The following is a 15537-nucleotide window of genomic DNA, read 5'->3' as shown; positions in this document are numbered from 1 at the left end:
ACACTCGTCAGATGTGTATGTGCTGTAATTCAGAGGCACAGTTTGCGTGGCATCACCCCCATCTGGTCAAATAATCAAAGCACCCATAAGTTCAAACAAACAAACCATTCCAGACCTGCCTGAATACAGCCTGAGTGTAATTACCAGGAAGCTTAAATGCTTAAATTCTGCATTATTGATATGGAAGTTCAGCATTGCTGCCAAACCACACTGCAGCACTTAACTGACACAAGGATTTGGAAGTATCTCCTGCCTTAAAAACACCTATTGGCATTTATTCCTGCTATTATGGAAGCACATACTGTAACTACGTTATTACAGAATAACCATCTCTGATTTGACATCCTCTCAGCATCACATCTATGGCAATAAACACAAGACTCTCCATGTGCATCAATACTATCTCATGGATATTTAAAAAAAAAAATCGATTTTAATTTGTTGATTAAAACAATTGAAGTGTAAATGTTCTTCAACTGAGCTGTTAATTCCCCCTAGAACCTGGAAATAAGTCAGTGTTATCTCTTGCTGTTTGTAATAAATCTATTATGATTACTTTGATTACTTTCTGACTTAACACACAGAGCTGCAACAATTATTCAACAAATCAATTATTAATCGATTATTAAAATAATTGCCAACTATTTTGATCGATTAATCGTTTCAAGTAATTTTTTATAAAACATGTCCAAATTCTCTGATTTCAGCTTCTCAAATGTGAATATTTTCTGGTTTCTTTAATCCTATTATGACAGTAAACTGAAATATCTGTGTGTTTTGGACATAACAATACATTTGAGGACGTCAACATGGGCTTTGGAAAATTCATCAACATTTTTCACCATTTTCTGACATTTTATGGACCAAAACACTAATCGATTAATATTCGATTAATTGAGAAAATAATCGACAGATTAATCGATTATCAAAATAATCGTTAGTTGCAGCCCTAATACTGTGTGTTCTTTCCTCTATTGATGGTGTTTATGGTTGGACCCATAATCACAGTTTACACTCTTGGGTGTTGTTCCTATAATTGAGCACAGTAACGACATTCATATCAGTTATTTTGTTTATTTCCTGGGGATATACTCAAACAAGCGGCCATCAAATGAGTTGTTCTGGTAATTCAATCTTAAACGGCTGTTAATTTATCGCTGTCGCCTGCTGTGTTTGAATAGAAACTTGTTGGTCGCCTGCCGAGATGTATGCAACTCTCGCAATATCAATACAAAGGTTCAGATATTGTATCTCTCACCTTCTTTGCATCAAATTTTGGTTTATTAAATTGTGTCCTTTTCCTTTACATGACCCATCTCCCTCTTGCTTCCCTTTGATTTTTTTTCCATTCCTTATTTTAATAGCTGTCCTTCTCTCTCCCTCCAGTTCCTGTGCACGGTGGTGGCCATCCTCCTGCATTACTTCTTCATGTCCACGTTTGCCTGGATGTTTGTGGAGGGCCTTCACATCTACCGCATGCAGACCGAGCTACGCAACATCAACTATGGTGCCATGAGGTTCTACTACGCCATAGGCTGGGGAGTGCCCGCCATCATCACAGGTAATACACACGTAATGATTAGAATAATAATACACTTTATTTGTGTATCACCTTTAATACAAGAAGTACAACTCAAAGTAGAAATAACATGCCCAGTCATTTACGCTAAAATAAAAATGCAATACACATACAAGCAGGGATGGAATAAGATTAAAAAAAAAAAACTTTATGAAGGAAGAAAAAAAGATGGAATGAATAAAAAAAAAATTGGTAACAGTTAAAATAGGATACATAATTTAAAAATGCACCAAAAGTCACGTTTTTCATATTAATTTTACTCCAGTGGGGACAATTTATGACTTAATAAGTGAAAACTCAAAAGGCTTGTTGGCCTCGCGTACACAATCTTGAATCTGCGCCTCAGCCTCTGACCCATTAGCATAACAGAACCATTAGCATAACAGAGCCTCCCATACACATTCACTCAAATGCTGACACATAAGATCTCACTGATAGTTGCTGGAACGTGTCTATATGTCCATGTATACACAGACCTTGCCCAGTTATACACACTATCATACATGTGCACAGACAACGACGTCACACACACATTCACAATGAGTCTGGCTCTGTAGATAAGGTGTCCTGTTGACATTTGTATTAAGCAGGTTTCAGTGACATTCTAATATAGAGATAGTTATGCACAGAAGCATGCACACACACACACGCAAACACAGGCACGAGCAATGTTCTCCTTGCAACATGCTATAAGCAAGAAATATCGCTCTGCTTTCTTCATCTCACTCTCTCTCTCTCTCTCTCTCTCTCTCTCTCTCTCTCTTACTTACAGTTTCCTTTAAGACTCATACACCTGTCAACTCTGTCACTCTCACACATACACACACATCGAGTGCTGACCCACCTTGCCTGAGGAATAGATCTGCTCCCATCACACACACACACACACACACACACACACACACACACACACACACACAATATTGAGTGAATACTGACTGCATGTCTCTTTCCTGGGGCTCATAGGTGTGTTTATCCGTCTGTCCATCCTTATTTATGCTTTCCCTGTCTCTCTTACTCTGCAATTCAATGTAAGAATACGTCGTTATACCCATGTCTGAAAACCAAGCAAGGATGCACAGGGAATATATACTTCACATGTCTCCAATATGTGACACGTCTGGTAGCGACCATGTCTGGCACTATAATTGAGTTTCTGTCAGGGATGTCTACAAATAATTGATAAATAAATAATAAGCTCCTATGATAAAACAAATACCTTAAAATTAAAGTTGTGTGTGGATGTCAGTTCAGCAAGATTAGCTAAAATTTGTGAATTTAATAGCAATCAGGATGTTTAAAAAAATATAACTATACATCGGATAATGCCATTAGCCTGTTTGGAAAATAAACAAACAGGCAAATGGAATAAAATAGTTTCAGCAGTGATTTATTTAAATGCCAGCACAAAAGACACAATCATTTATTATTTGCATATATATATAATTCATAGTTCATTTACAGCCACCGTTTCACAGGAGCTGATCACCACCCACAACTGTAATGAACGTTTGATGTGTTATATACTGTCTCTGACCTTTCCTGCCACTGTCATTCAGATAAAGTCCTGCTGTCACATAGTGCACAGCCTCTGTCCGTTAGCAGAGGAGATCTTAGTTTAGATATCCCTGTCTGGTCTGACTGTCTGTCTCTTCACTGCAGGCCTGGCTGTGGGCTTGGACCCTGAGGGTTATGGGAACCCAGATTTCTGTTGGATCTCCATCTATGACAAACTCATCTGGAGCTTTGCTGGTCCTATAGCCATCGTCATACTGGTAACTGTCTCCCTATCTGTCCCCTGTTGCTGTATTTTTCTTTTTGTTGGGCCTTTTCTTCATCTGATCTTATTCAATTATTATTCTTTTTATGCACTAATTTGTCTATTTTCAAATACGATTGAACAAAGGGAAACAAAAAGCACTTTGCCATTTAATAAATGTACCGTTTTTCTGTAAAAGTTGACTATTTTATCCACATTGATTTAGTCTAATCTGTGTATCCTCATCTCTGATGTTGCTAACGGCAGTGTTGGAGTAGCTGAAATGCATTAAGGAATGTTGCCTAACCGTATGTATTGATCTCCCTTTATCAAGATAAATGGAGGGCTTTTCATGATCGTAGCCAAGATGTCTTTCAATGCCTCTCAGAAGGAGACCAAAAAGATCCCTGTCATGTGAGTATACACCCACTTTGTTTAATTATGTTTAAGGGACTGTCTTGACCATTTACCATTATGCCTTGTAAGCCTCTTTATTACTTCTAGTAGCTTTATTTCAGGTTCCATAGGGTACTGTATAAACACTGTTGTTGACTGAACATATTTTTTTTAAGTCTGTGTTAAAAGAAGCCTCTGCTAATTGAAGTCTGTTGTAACATTTAAAAAAAATTGTCTGCAGTACAAATGTAGATTTCAGACAAAATGGTAAATTGATATCTTGATGCTTGTGGACATATTTGGGCGAAGCTTAGACGTTTTCAAGAGCTTCAAATAAGTTTACTTAAACAACTGAAGTGTCATCATTAACCATATTTACCAATTCATTCTCTAAAACGTTTACCATGTCATGGCTTCAAATGCACGTTATTGGGCAATTCCGTAGCGTGTAAAACAGAATGTAATCTAACCCCATCCTCCTGTGTTTCTCTCTCCAGTGCTACCATTCGAAATGCCATCCTGCTGTTGCTGGTAGCCACCTCCACCTGGTTGTGTGGTCTGATGGCTGTTAACAACAGCATCTTAGCTTTCTACTACATATTTGATGTCCTCTGCCTTGTGCAGGTATGAAGAAAGTGTATGGTTGTATTTGTAGCTGTAGTTGTGGACTTTTGTTTGAAGGGCTAATATTCACCATAATGTATATACTGGTTTACTCTGACACAACCTCCATTCAATTCATTTAAGCTTTCACATTGTTATACACTGTATGTCAAAATGACTGGCCAAATGATTGTCATTTTGTTGTTGCTGGTTTAAAAGGTGTGCTCTTAGGAAAGGGATCTTACAGAATAGCAGTTTAAGTTTTATTGTTTGCTCCACTCTCAATCGGTGCCTTTCTTCCACTCTCCCTCCCAGGGTCTGTCAGTGATGCTGGTCTTCACTATGTTCAACTCAGAGGTGAAGGAAGCCTGGAGTGTTGCCTGTTTGGGTAAGAAAAGCCCTGGAGAAGACCCACCAAGACAACCACAGAACAATGTAAGTTACACACACACTAGTCTCGCACAGCCAGACCAAACCACAGCTAGTAGTATGGTCTGGATCCAGGCTATGTTGTTTCTAGCATACAGGGGGAAAACTGGGCTGGCCTGTTTTTATTTCTTTATACAAATCACAATCATCTTGGCTTAGCCCAGGAAGCAGCATCCCGTCCTTTAAAAATAGTGCAATTTGATGCTGACCATGGACCTTTTATAAAAGGTGCCGACCCAAAACAGTTAATGACACACATGTGTGCCGTGTCAGTGCAGCAACATTAAGAGCTTGAAACTATCAGACCATATCTCAAACACGCTCGCACTTTCTGTTGTCTCCCGTTCCTAGCAATGTATAAACGGTAGACTGCAGCGGGGAAGAGGAATGGGAGCCGGGAGCGCCATACTATTTGTCTATATCCAGTCAACCAGACCACACACACACATACAGGTTCTGACTAGGTGTTCATAGGGCTGCAGCTCATCTCTGCTACACCTTTAAGGATTTATGTCGTCTGCTATCGTGTTCTAAACTGGTATTTTTATTGAACCGTTTACACCTCACATGCTATTTACTCAATTAATGTAATTACATTTACATTTTTACTTGGTTTATTTTTAATTTCAATAATTAACATTAGCTATAATATTGTATTGTGATAATGATTTGTACACAAAAAATTACTAGACTAAAGCCCTCCTGCCCTCCATTCCTCCTTCCCTCAATCCATCCATCCATCTTTCCTGTCCCCTCTCTATGTCTTCTACCTCCAGGGTTTATTTCTGACCCAGATAATACAATATACAGACCAGTGGAGCCCTGCCTGCTCTTTAGCCCACTTCTACAAAAGCACTGTGCAGTGCCTATTTAGTCAAGTGTGTGTGTGTGTGTGTGTGTGTGTGTGTGTGTGTGTGTGTGTGTGTGTGTGTGCCTGCCTTCACTCTCTCTTCTTTCTTGTATGTGTGTTTATCAGCCGATGGTTCAGTGCACTTTAACCTCCATTTTCTTTAGCCTCTTTTTAAAAAAACACTCATTATATCTCATCTGTCTTAGTGCCTGCGTGTGTGTGTGGGACTTCATGTGTAGCCTGGATGTGTGTGTGTGTGTGTGTGTGTGTGTGCATGAGATATTTGTGTTACATGCGTGCATTTATTTAGTTTATACATACTTCATTCCACCCTTTTAACCCCCATTTCCTCCATAGCTCTTCCTATCCATCACTGAGTCATCTGGGGAAAAAATGGTTGTACCTTCCCAAAACTAATATTAGCCACAAACACTATGCTGTTTTCACCATTGATGGACTGTATGTAGGAAAGACCACTAATACCTTATTTATGACTACAGTTGCCTATAGTACAGTGTGGAAAGTGGAGGTTGTGTCCTATTTTCAGGCTAAAATCTGCCCCACTAGCCTAGCTTCATTTTTTGTTCAGGTCAACATTCAGCGACACAAATACCTCCCACCAATGTCAAGACGTGTTTTATTTAAATTACATTATTTGATTTTAACCACAAATTAAAATACTGACAACTCACTATCTTATTTTATGGATAGAAAAGTATCAGGGAGAGGCTTAATACAAACATATATCATGGATGAAGGGCTTGATGAGTACACCATGAGGGTGGGATTACACTTTCAAACTGTGCAGTATGTGGTGTAATTACAGCCGATATGTTTTATACCATTCAGTTTGATGTTGGATCTAACATTATCTATTCCTCTCATTTCTCTTAAATGAACCTCACTCTCTCAACCTTTATGTTTGTCTACACAGGCTCAGAACCCCTATCACAATGCATCTCTATTGGAGCAAAGCGGGCTGCACCGCATCACTCTGGGAGCATCCACCGTCTCATCTGTCAGCTCCGCCAGGTACACAAGTGAACCAACACGCACACACACACACACACACACACACACACACACACACACACACACACACACACACACACACTCTTTAGGCGCACATCACAACTGTTGAATGGAAAACTTTCACGCTATGGCTAGCAGAGTATATTAAGACTAGCACAATACATCCTGTAGTTGAAGAGCAAATGGTTTCAATTGTTTAACCAACTATGTACAAATAATGAAACAGCAATCTGTCAGCTTTGATTGGTTCTCCATGACTTGCTTCAGAGAAGAGATTCCTGTCCTAATAAAAACCCCGGTCATGTATTATTGGGTCAGTGGGGTAAAGATGAAGGAGATTGGATGGAACAATGTACTGTACTGTATGTAGAGCAACACTAATGTGCTCTGAGAGTGGCATTTGACGTCTTTATTGCTCAGTGATCATCCATCTTTTGTGCATGTACAGTACATGCTATATGTGTGTATGCTCCCTATAACACACATACAGTAGACAGTCTGTGTGTGTGCGTGTGTCCTCACTACTTCCCTTTTTCCCTTCAGAGAAAATCTTTTGGCTCGTCAGACTCTGGAACAAAACATCGTCCACACCGGAGCCACAGACCTGGATGTAGCCATGTTCCACAGAGACGGAGGTAAAGACACACACTCAAACACATTGAGTTCACAATCACACAACCATGGACTCACATTAATAATAAGCAGTGGTGACCCATCCACCATTTCTTCACCCCTGTTTCTCTTTTTTCCTTTCCTTCCGCCTCCCTCCCTCTCTCCATATGAATTTCATTAAAGATTAATCTCAATATCCACAAGGGAGAAAAGAAAAACCTGTCAACCCTTTCTCTCCTTCCTCTTTAATCCCCTCTCTCTCTCTCTCTCTCTGTCTCTCTCTCCCTCTCTCCTTCCCCTCCCAGGTGAGGACTCTGACTCAGACTCTGACCTCTCCATGGATGAGGAGCGCAGTCTCTCCATCCCTTCCTCTGAGAGCGAGGACAACGTGCGACTGCGTGGGCGCATCCAGCGGAGATTCAAACGCTCCAATCACAGCGAGCGCCTGCTCACCGAGCCCACCCACAACGGCACCAAAGGTAGACCAGAATTTAAAGTAAAAATTTCCCCTACCTTTGCTTTTTAAGACGTTTGTCAAGTGTCATGCTCAAAGCACTTTATTCAACAGTTGTTGACAGCACACTGAGGATGCATGAACATGTAACCTATGAGAAGTTCATACGGGACGGCCTTATCAAAGATTTGAATAAAGGATGTAATATGTGGGAAAGGTACTCGTTAACACAGATTGCATAGAATACATGTATGCTTTGAAATGAATACCCCACCGGAAATCTGTCCTTTAAGTATCAAATGTGTCTCCTGTAAGGTTGAAAAGTGGTTAAGGTTTGTAGCTGGCTCCTTTGAAGATGAATGCAGCTGTAGTATCAACCTGGACTCATGGGAACAAAAAGAATGTCCAGACAGAAAGGTTGCTGCCTGCTACATCAGTCCACTCTTTTATCTCCGATATGTAGAAACATACCACACGTCTAGGCACAAACACACACATACAACCAAAGAAAATGTCAGCTGGAAGTCATTAATCAATACCTTCTTCCTTCTGATACACATGAAGACATATCATGCATTATTTATGAGTTTAGTATGTGATATAAATGTCATGTATATGTAGTGTTCTGTGAAAGGTTTCACTGTGACAAAAGGCCAGACATGTGCAAATCTATAAATCCAGTAATCAATGCTTAGCTTAAAAAGCCAGCTGGATCATGTGAACTCTATTCAGAGTAAAATATAGACCAGAGCTGTCAGTGGAATAGTGCAATATGGGCTCCAGATGGCTGGTACGGTGTAATCAATTCATCAATGCAGTCAAACTGAAGGGCTGAGGGAAGTGGACTTGTTAATGAAAGGTCACAGTTTAAAGATGGCGGCCTATTCAATGGGACAAAGCATTATACCTCATCGGGTCAATAGAAACGTGGACTGGGCGCTGGTAGAGGACTGTGCTGGGAATTTTATATTGCACATTTAAGTGTTAAATGGACAGCTGAAAAAGACAGAACAAAGACAATAAAATGGTTTTTATTGTTACATTATTTAATGCATTTTACAGATTGAACAAAAGCCTTACTGAACTCTTAGATGAAACAGTATGTGGTTTTCAAAGTAAGCACTTCCCAACGCTGCAGTAATGTCAGATATCTCATAGCAGGAATGAATTATGATTGTTTCATTTCTTGATAGAAAATAATTAAACTGTAAAAATTAAATAAAGATAATGTTCAAGTTATTTAAGTAAAAATGTCAAATATAGTTGTAAATTAAATATCTTAGACTTGATCTGAGAAAAGCAACGTGAAGATTTCACAGAATTGACAGATAAATGGATAATGGTTGGCTGATACATTCTTTACCATTATGGCACTTTTAGTTTGCTCTGGCTATTATTTATTATTTCATAATGAAAATGTGTTTTTTGTCTGCGGACACCTGTTTGATACAGACATCTGTTTTGTGTTTGTCAGGATTTACGTGTCAACAAAATATAGCACAATGCTAGTTGTCAAATTCAATTGATTAACATGATGCATAGGAACATATGGGCTCTGCTAACTAGCTTTAATAATCTATTACTTTATAATGTTATTATAAACATACATAATTATATTCAGTCTTGATTTCAATAATAGTGATTTTGTCCACTATCTCAAAGAATCTATTCAATTTCTTCATCACTTCTTGCGTTTTGCTTAAGCAGTGATCAATGACGTCATGTCAGATTTTAACAAAAGCTTTTCACGAGTTGTATCTAAAAATGATGTTAAATCAAAAAGTAAGAAGAAGGTGTTGTTATTGTTTGTGGGACAGATCTGGATGGGAATGACCTTCTGTCCTACTGGCCAGCTTTAGAGGAGTGTGAGACCCACAGTCTTCAGAAGTGGGGATCAGAGCGCCCCCTAGGGGCAGATTACAGCAAGGACGCTGCCAACAACAACCAGGCTGATGCAGCGCTGACCAGCGGGGATGAGAGCAGCCTCACCCATCCACACAGGCACCGCAAGGGTGAGGGAAACACAAATACACACCATCTAAGGGAACCCTGACATTTTGCAATCCCTTTTAATATCATTCCATTCTATATTTAGTCTTTCCCTTCTTTCCATTTTTCCAATGCTTTCAGTTAGGAAGGTGCCACGTCAATACTTAATGTGAAACACACATTTAAAATGTTAGTGAATAAATGTTAGAAATAATGTTTCTTCTGAAATGATTTACAGGCTTGTTGCTATAGAAGTTATGTTTTTCTTCTTTCTCTCTTTTGCAACATTGAGGGCAAATATTGACCCAGTCTGGCTAATGCAGCCGCAGTTGTCAAGAGTAACATGGGGCATTTTGCCAAGAGAAAGATAGTGGTGATGTCTGCTGTGTGAGCTGAATCAGCAAAGCATAGTTTAAGAGCACGGCTCAATGGCTGTGAAAGTAGCTGCTGTATGTGCAGCTTGTCTGTTTTACATTTTAATTATGTCAATACAACTTCAATGCGACAGAGGAGTGCCCTCTCTTTTTGCTATCACTCTGTTCCTTCTTGCAGTTATAGTTTTCTTGTTGGTTGCCATTCTTTACACTTTTGCATATCATGCAGGAGAATGACCCCTATGCATAAAATATGACTGTGAACAAAACACTATGATGCTTCAGTAGCAGAATGTATACTCAGAATAGTCACAAAAACACACACACGCATACTTTATATATAGTGGCTGACAGCAAGATAACACTATAAGGTGTTTATTTTAGTTTGATGACTCATTTTGAAGTCTCTCAACTGGATTTCCAGAATGCTCAGATGGTGTTTTCATTCATTATATGTTAACAGTAAGTATATAAACTTTATAAAGACCTACAAAGGTTAATATTTAAGTCCAAAACACTTCTTTTACTGCTCTATCCCACTCCTTGTCCACCTTTCACTTCTAATCCTTCCGCCCTCACATTCAAACACTTTGTCCTGCTCTGATTTTTACTATCCTTTCTTCTTCAACTGTTTCTGCCTTTCACACTTTCTTCTTTCCATCATCTCCTCCCAGGTATTTTGAAGAATCGCGTGGGCGGTCCCCCGGGGATTTCCACCATGGGCCGAGTCCCCAGTGAGCTCAACTGGTACAAGACCTCCACTCTGGGCCACCGGGGCGTTCCTGCAGCGTCCTACGGCCGCATGTGTTCTGCCACGGCTGGAGCTGGAGGCTCAGGCTCTCTCTCTCAGCCGGCCTCACGCTACTCCTCCAGAGAACAGCTAGACTCACTGGCCCGCAGGCAGCTGTCCAGGGATCCTCTAGGCAGGCAGACTGTCGGAGGGTCCAGGGACCGGCTGGACTCCCGGGGTTCCAGGGACAACCTAGATCTCTTACCCAGGAGGAGAGAGCTGGGGCAGGGGCCGGGGATCGGGGGCCTCGGGCTAGAGCACCAGAGAGTCTCTTCATCCAGGGAGAACTTGACAGGATCTAGAGACAGACTGGACAACCATCACACAGGCAGCGTCCACGCCTCCAGGGAGGACCTGAGTGGGAACGGAGGAGTGGGGATGGAGGGATACCTCAGCGGCTCCAGGTCTCAGCTCAACACACTGACTCGACGTCAGGCCTCGTCCAGGGAACACCTGGGAGGGGCTCTGATGAGCAGCAGGTCCAGAGAACAGCTAGAGACCAACGGAGTGGGAGCCCAGGCCCAGCCATGTAGGGAGTGGCTCCGCACTCTGCCTCCACGCCAGCCCGCTCACCCCGACCAGCCTCCCTCCTCCTCCCCTCCTCCTCCCATCTCAGAGGAGCCCCAGCAGGAGCAGCTGTCTGCCAGAGGACGCCTGGACTCTGCCCCTTCATGTAGGTACCCTGCTCAGCCTGGCACACAGCTCGCAGGTTCAAACACTCTGGGTCGACAACCGTCCAGTGAACACCTGGACATTCTGTCCTCCATCCTAGCCTCCTTCAGTTCCACTGTCCTCACTCCTCCCCCCGCTGCCTCTAACCCTGGGCCTAATGGCTCCGCCCACGGCCCCTCCCCTTCCCCGTCTGCCACCTCCCACAGCATAGCTGAAGTCTCCCCTGACTCCGAGTAAGTCCTTGTGTGTGAATACCTCTGCTTCGACTAAAGCTCTCATTCTGTCCCTTTCCATGTCTGTTTTTATCTTCCTTGTCTTGGACATTGATCCTGTATAATCTCACTTTTTGCTTTCACTTTCCTGCATCCCTCCCTTTTCCTCCCCTCTTTCTCTTCCTCCTCATCCTCAGCTGCTCTGTAGGGATCTCCTTACCTCTTATTGTTCTTTTTCCATATTCTCATCTCAACCTTACTCTGTTCCTCTTCCTGATATTCAGCTTATTTATCAATGGGCCGGTTTCGCAGACATGGATTAAGCCTAGTTCTGGACTAAATTGTACTTTCAATGGACAATCTCCATTCAAAATTCCATTTAGTCCAGGACTAGGCTTAATCCATGTCTGTGAAACTGGCCCAATGTGTCTGCTGTCTCTTAGTCTGTTTGCTCTGTCTCCTGTCTCTCTCTCTCTTAAACATTTTGCCTCAAAAGCCTCGTTTCCACTGTTACCTCAGTAGTTACCTATCTGCCTTGGCCAGCGCCGGTCAATGGCTCTGACCCACAGACTGATTAAGGGTTACCGTGCCCTGCCCAACCAAACTGTGCTGCGCAGTGGAATCAAGGCATTATAGCTCATTTTGTTCCCCTATGTGTCATTATGTGTAAGTGAATATACAATCGGTGAATAGGTGACTGTATAAACTTATTGATGACTCTTTTTCCTTTCCTTCACCACAGAGCCAACAGAAGTGAAGGGCAGTCTTGATGACAGCCTCCATATCCCTTTATGCATTGCGACAGTGTTTGGAACACCAGGGATTAGTTCAAAGGTCATGGCTGGCCCTGAACCACTGGGACACCATGGGACATTGGAGGACTACAAACAAACTTTGGACTAAGGAGACAGAGGGAAAGAGAGCGTCCGCCGAGGAAAGACGAGGATGTGTGTGGGCAGTGTGTGCTGTATGGATTGAGTTTATCAAGTTCCACGCCCACAGTGATCTGTAACGTTTCTTTGGACGATGAGTCAACCGCCCCTGCTACCTAAAAAAACTCTTAAAGACAAACGCGAATTCCTCCGATTTCAAACGCAAAAGTCAGTCTGATCCGGACAAGATCTGTCTGAAAGGAAAAAAAAGATTGTAAATAGCATTTTTTATACATTTTGTATCTTTTTCATTGGAGATGAAGAAGAAATCTCTTGTGATGTTCTTTTTTTTTTAATGATTGTGTCTTTTGAGAGGTTGTGAGTGAGGTTGGTGCGAGTGCAGTCTTGTTTTCTAACTGAGGGAGAGATTTCCCCTACAAAGAAAAAGAAATCCCCAAATTTCTCCCAGAATAATATTTTTTCCCTCAGAAATTTTTCCCTCACACCCATCAACGTTGTGTATAGTGACAGGGGTCCGGCAATAGTATCTGATGAGATTATCAAAAAAACGCCAACGTGCGGGTTAAAGGCAAAATATCAAAGTAACGAGAAAGTGATTGTAAATAGAGGAAGGGATTATTATGAGAGAAGAGATTTGATGGAACAAGATGATTGTGCAGAGTAAGATGGCCGACGTTAAGGGTTCAGAGATCAACTATTAAAACTCAGTCACGAGTGTCAAAGTACCAGCTCCTTGTGGAGATTGTGCTGTTTTTTGTGATCCACTGTATATGAATGTGACCTTGTCCTCCGTCTGTGAATCTCTGTGCCTGGTGCTGTCTGAAGCCGAGCATATCAGTCCATTGATATCACAAGAGCATATCTGTAGTGTCCTCCTGGAGACCTGCTGGGTGAAGGTAGACATCAGTCTGTATGAGGCTGTATCATATTACAACCATTTCTAACACACCTCAAGGTTTCTTGCACTTTGATGCATCACCACTCAAACTGCCTCACGACATGCCATGGGAGCAGCCCAATCTCTCATGTAAAAAGATCTGTGCAAATCCAAGCCAAAGGGACAACTGCTTGAAATCAGTACAATGCATCGATGTTCTCCATTTTTCTGTGATGAAAATGACTTGCAAGATGTGAACGCATTTGGTGTATTTCAGTTTTGTTTTCACACGTCATTTTAGTGAACAGTTATTTTGATTACTTTGGCCATGGATATGTGTTACAACATAACACTGTGGTTGATATAGTATTTGGATGCCAGTGGATTTTGATTTGGCACATACAGTAGGAGGGGAGAGGATCAGAGGGAAGGCATTAAGAGTCACACCCTGGTGTGTGCAGAAATTAGTTTGGAGACCTCAAAGCAGACCTGCAGTACATATCCACCATGCTATCTATCTGAATATAGTGTCATGTCTGTTGCACATGGATCCCATACCAGAAGTCTTTACTTGCTTGGCTGAACACAGTTGCTGGGGATATTGCTTCAGAATTTCCTTCATATATGAGAACATGACACAGAAAAGAGGCACTGGCCCTGAAGCTGTAGAGTCTTGACTCTGCTGCAGCACTGTAGAGAAGAGTAGAGGAGATGTCATTTGTGTCATTGCTAAAAGCCTCTGAGTGGTTTTGAGATGCAGGTCTTTCCATCTGGAGCTGCTCCTCTTTCACAGTTGCTGGAGCGAGCATTGAGTTCAGGCCTTCAGGTAACAGGCAGGCAGCTTCTACCAGCTCGCAGAGGGATTCAGGAATTGGGAAGGCAAAAACAGAAGTCAAAAATAGGGTGTGTGAGTGTCCTCTCGAGCAGAGAGCAGTTATGACTAAACAACAGTCTAAACAATCTTTTTTTTATCGCTAGAACAGCAAGAGAAAGAGTTGATGAATAAGTTAGAAGTCTTAAAAAAAGCTAAATAAGCTTCCTAGTAAATCACAATGTACAAAACCAGACACAGGTAGAAGGAGAGTAAATTGGATCAGAAACCACAACTGTGTTCAAAACGTAACTGCTGCAAGGATGAGATGGAAATACAGGAAAACACACCTTGCAAATCATGTCCCACTATAACCACTGCTGCTTGGTCATTTCCATCTCCCTGGGATGTTATAAGTCAACATCGTTATTATGAGAGTAGTATTGCCAAAAAATAAGAAAAAATCTCCTGCCAGGGAACACCGCTTGCTGATCGTGATCTGTTGAAGGGGTAGCACACTTACAAGGTCCGACTTGGATCCCTTCTCTCACTCTTTCCATGTATTTATTTTTTTCCTTCACAGATAGCTGACAGTACCTTTAACTTGTACAGACATGACATTTATTTTATTGAATAATTTATTGACATTGTATTTATTATTTATGTTTCCTTTTTTCTATGAGAGGCTGTTGGTAAAGAAGTATGTATGAATTATTTTGTCCAAACATGTTCTTTTATGTCACATGTTTTCTTATGATCAGAGTCTCTCACCGCAACAAATTCACAGACGGAGGGAAAGAAAAGAGGTAAAGATGAAGATGTCTCTACTTACACCTAGGGTTACAGTCTGATGTGGAACAACTAGCTTTTCACTATTTATATATCCAATAATCAAGGTTAATTTGACTAAAGAAACACAAGTTAAAATCGTATTGGTGCATTCATCATCTCCAGACACAATATCAACATATCTAAACATCTCCAAACTAAAGGCTGAATAATACTGGGTGTAAATAGTGCAGGTACGTCCCAAATCAAAGCTTAACGTGGTTTGGACCAATAGGAGCCACACAGACGAGGGGAGGCAAAAGGCTGAGTTGAGACTAAAACGCTTTGATGTGCTCTGAGAAAAAAATTAAATCCAGAGTGGCAGAAGGACAGAAAGAGAGAGAGAGAGAGAGAGAGAGAGAGAGATAAGGTCAGGG

At 41.4% G+C, this 15537-nt stretch overlaps 1 protein-coding gene across 1 annotated transcript in view; it reads left to right on the top strand.

Annotated features, from left to right (window-relative positions):
* Positions 1–12521, top strand: part of celsr3 (cadherin, EGF LAG seven-pass G-type receptor 3) — a gene marked incomplete at both ends in the record, with an annotated part of 103104 nt that extends 90583 nt beyond the window's left edge. Inside the window, 11 exons of the mRNA XM_080030764.1 lie at positions 1387–1561; positions 3242–3354; positions 3673–3752; positions 4232–4358; positions 4653–4772; positions 6551–6648; positions 7192–7283; positions 7566–7739; positions 9532–9726; positions 10752–11772; positions 12494–12521. Of these exons, the coding sequence (XP_079886890.1) occupies positions 1387–1561; positions 3242–3354; positions 3673–3752; positions 4232–4358; positions 4653–4772; positions 6551–6648; positions 7192–7283; positions 7566–7739; positions 9532–9726; positions 10752–11772; positions 12494–12521 (2223 nt within the window). The remainder of the gene's footprint in view (positions 1–1386; positions 1562–3241; positions 3355–3672; positions 3753–4231; positions 4359–4652; positions 4773–6550; positions 6649–7191; positions 7284–7565; positions 7740–9531; positions 9727–10751; positions 11773–12493) is intronic.
* Positions 12522–15537: the final 3016 nt, after the last annotated feature.

This window comes from Ammodytes marinus, assembly GCF_949987685.1.
Source record: "Ammodytes marinus genome assembly, chromosome: 7".
NCBI lineage: Eukaryota > Metazoa > Chordata > Actinopteri > Uranoscopiformes > Ammodytidae > Ammodytes > Ammodytes marinus.
The sequence above is the reverse complement of the archived record's forward strand: the minus strand, read 5'-3'. Positions and strand labels throughout refer to the sequence as shown.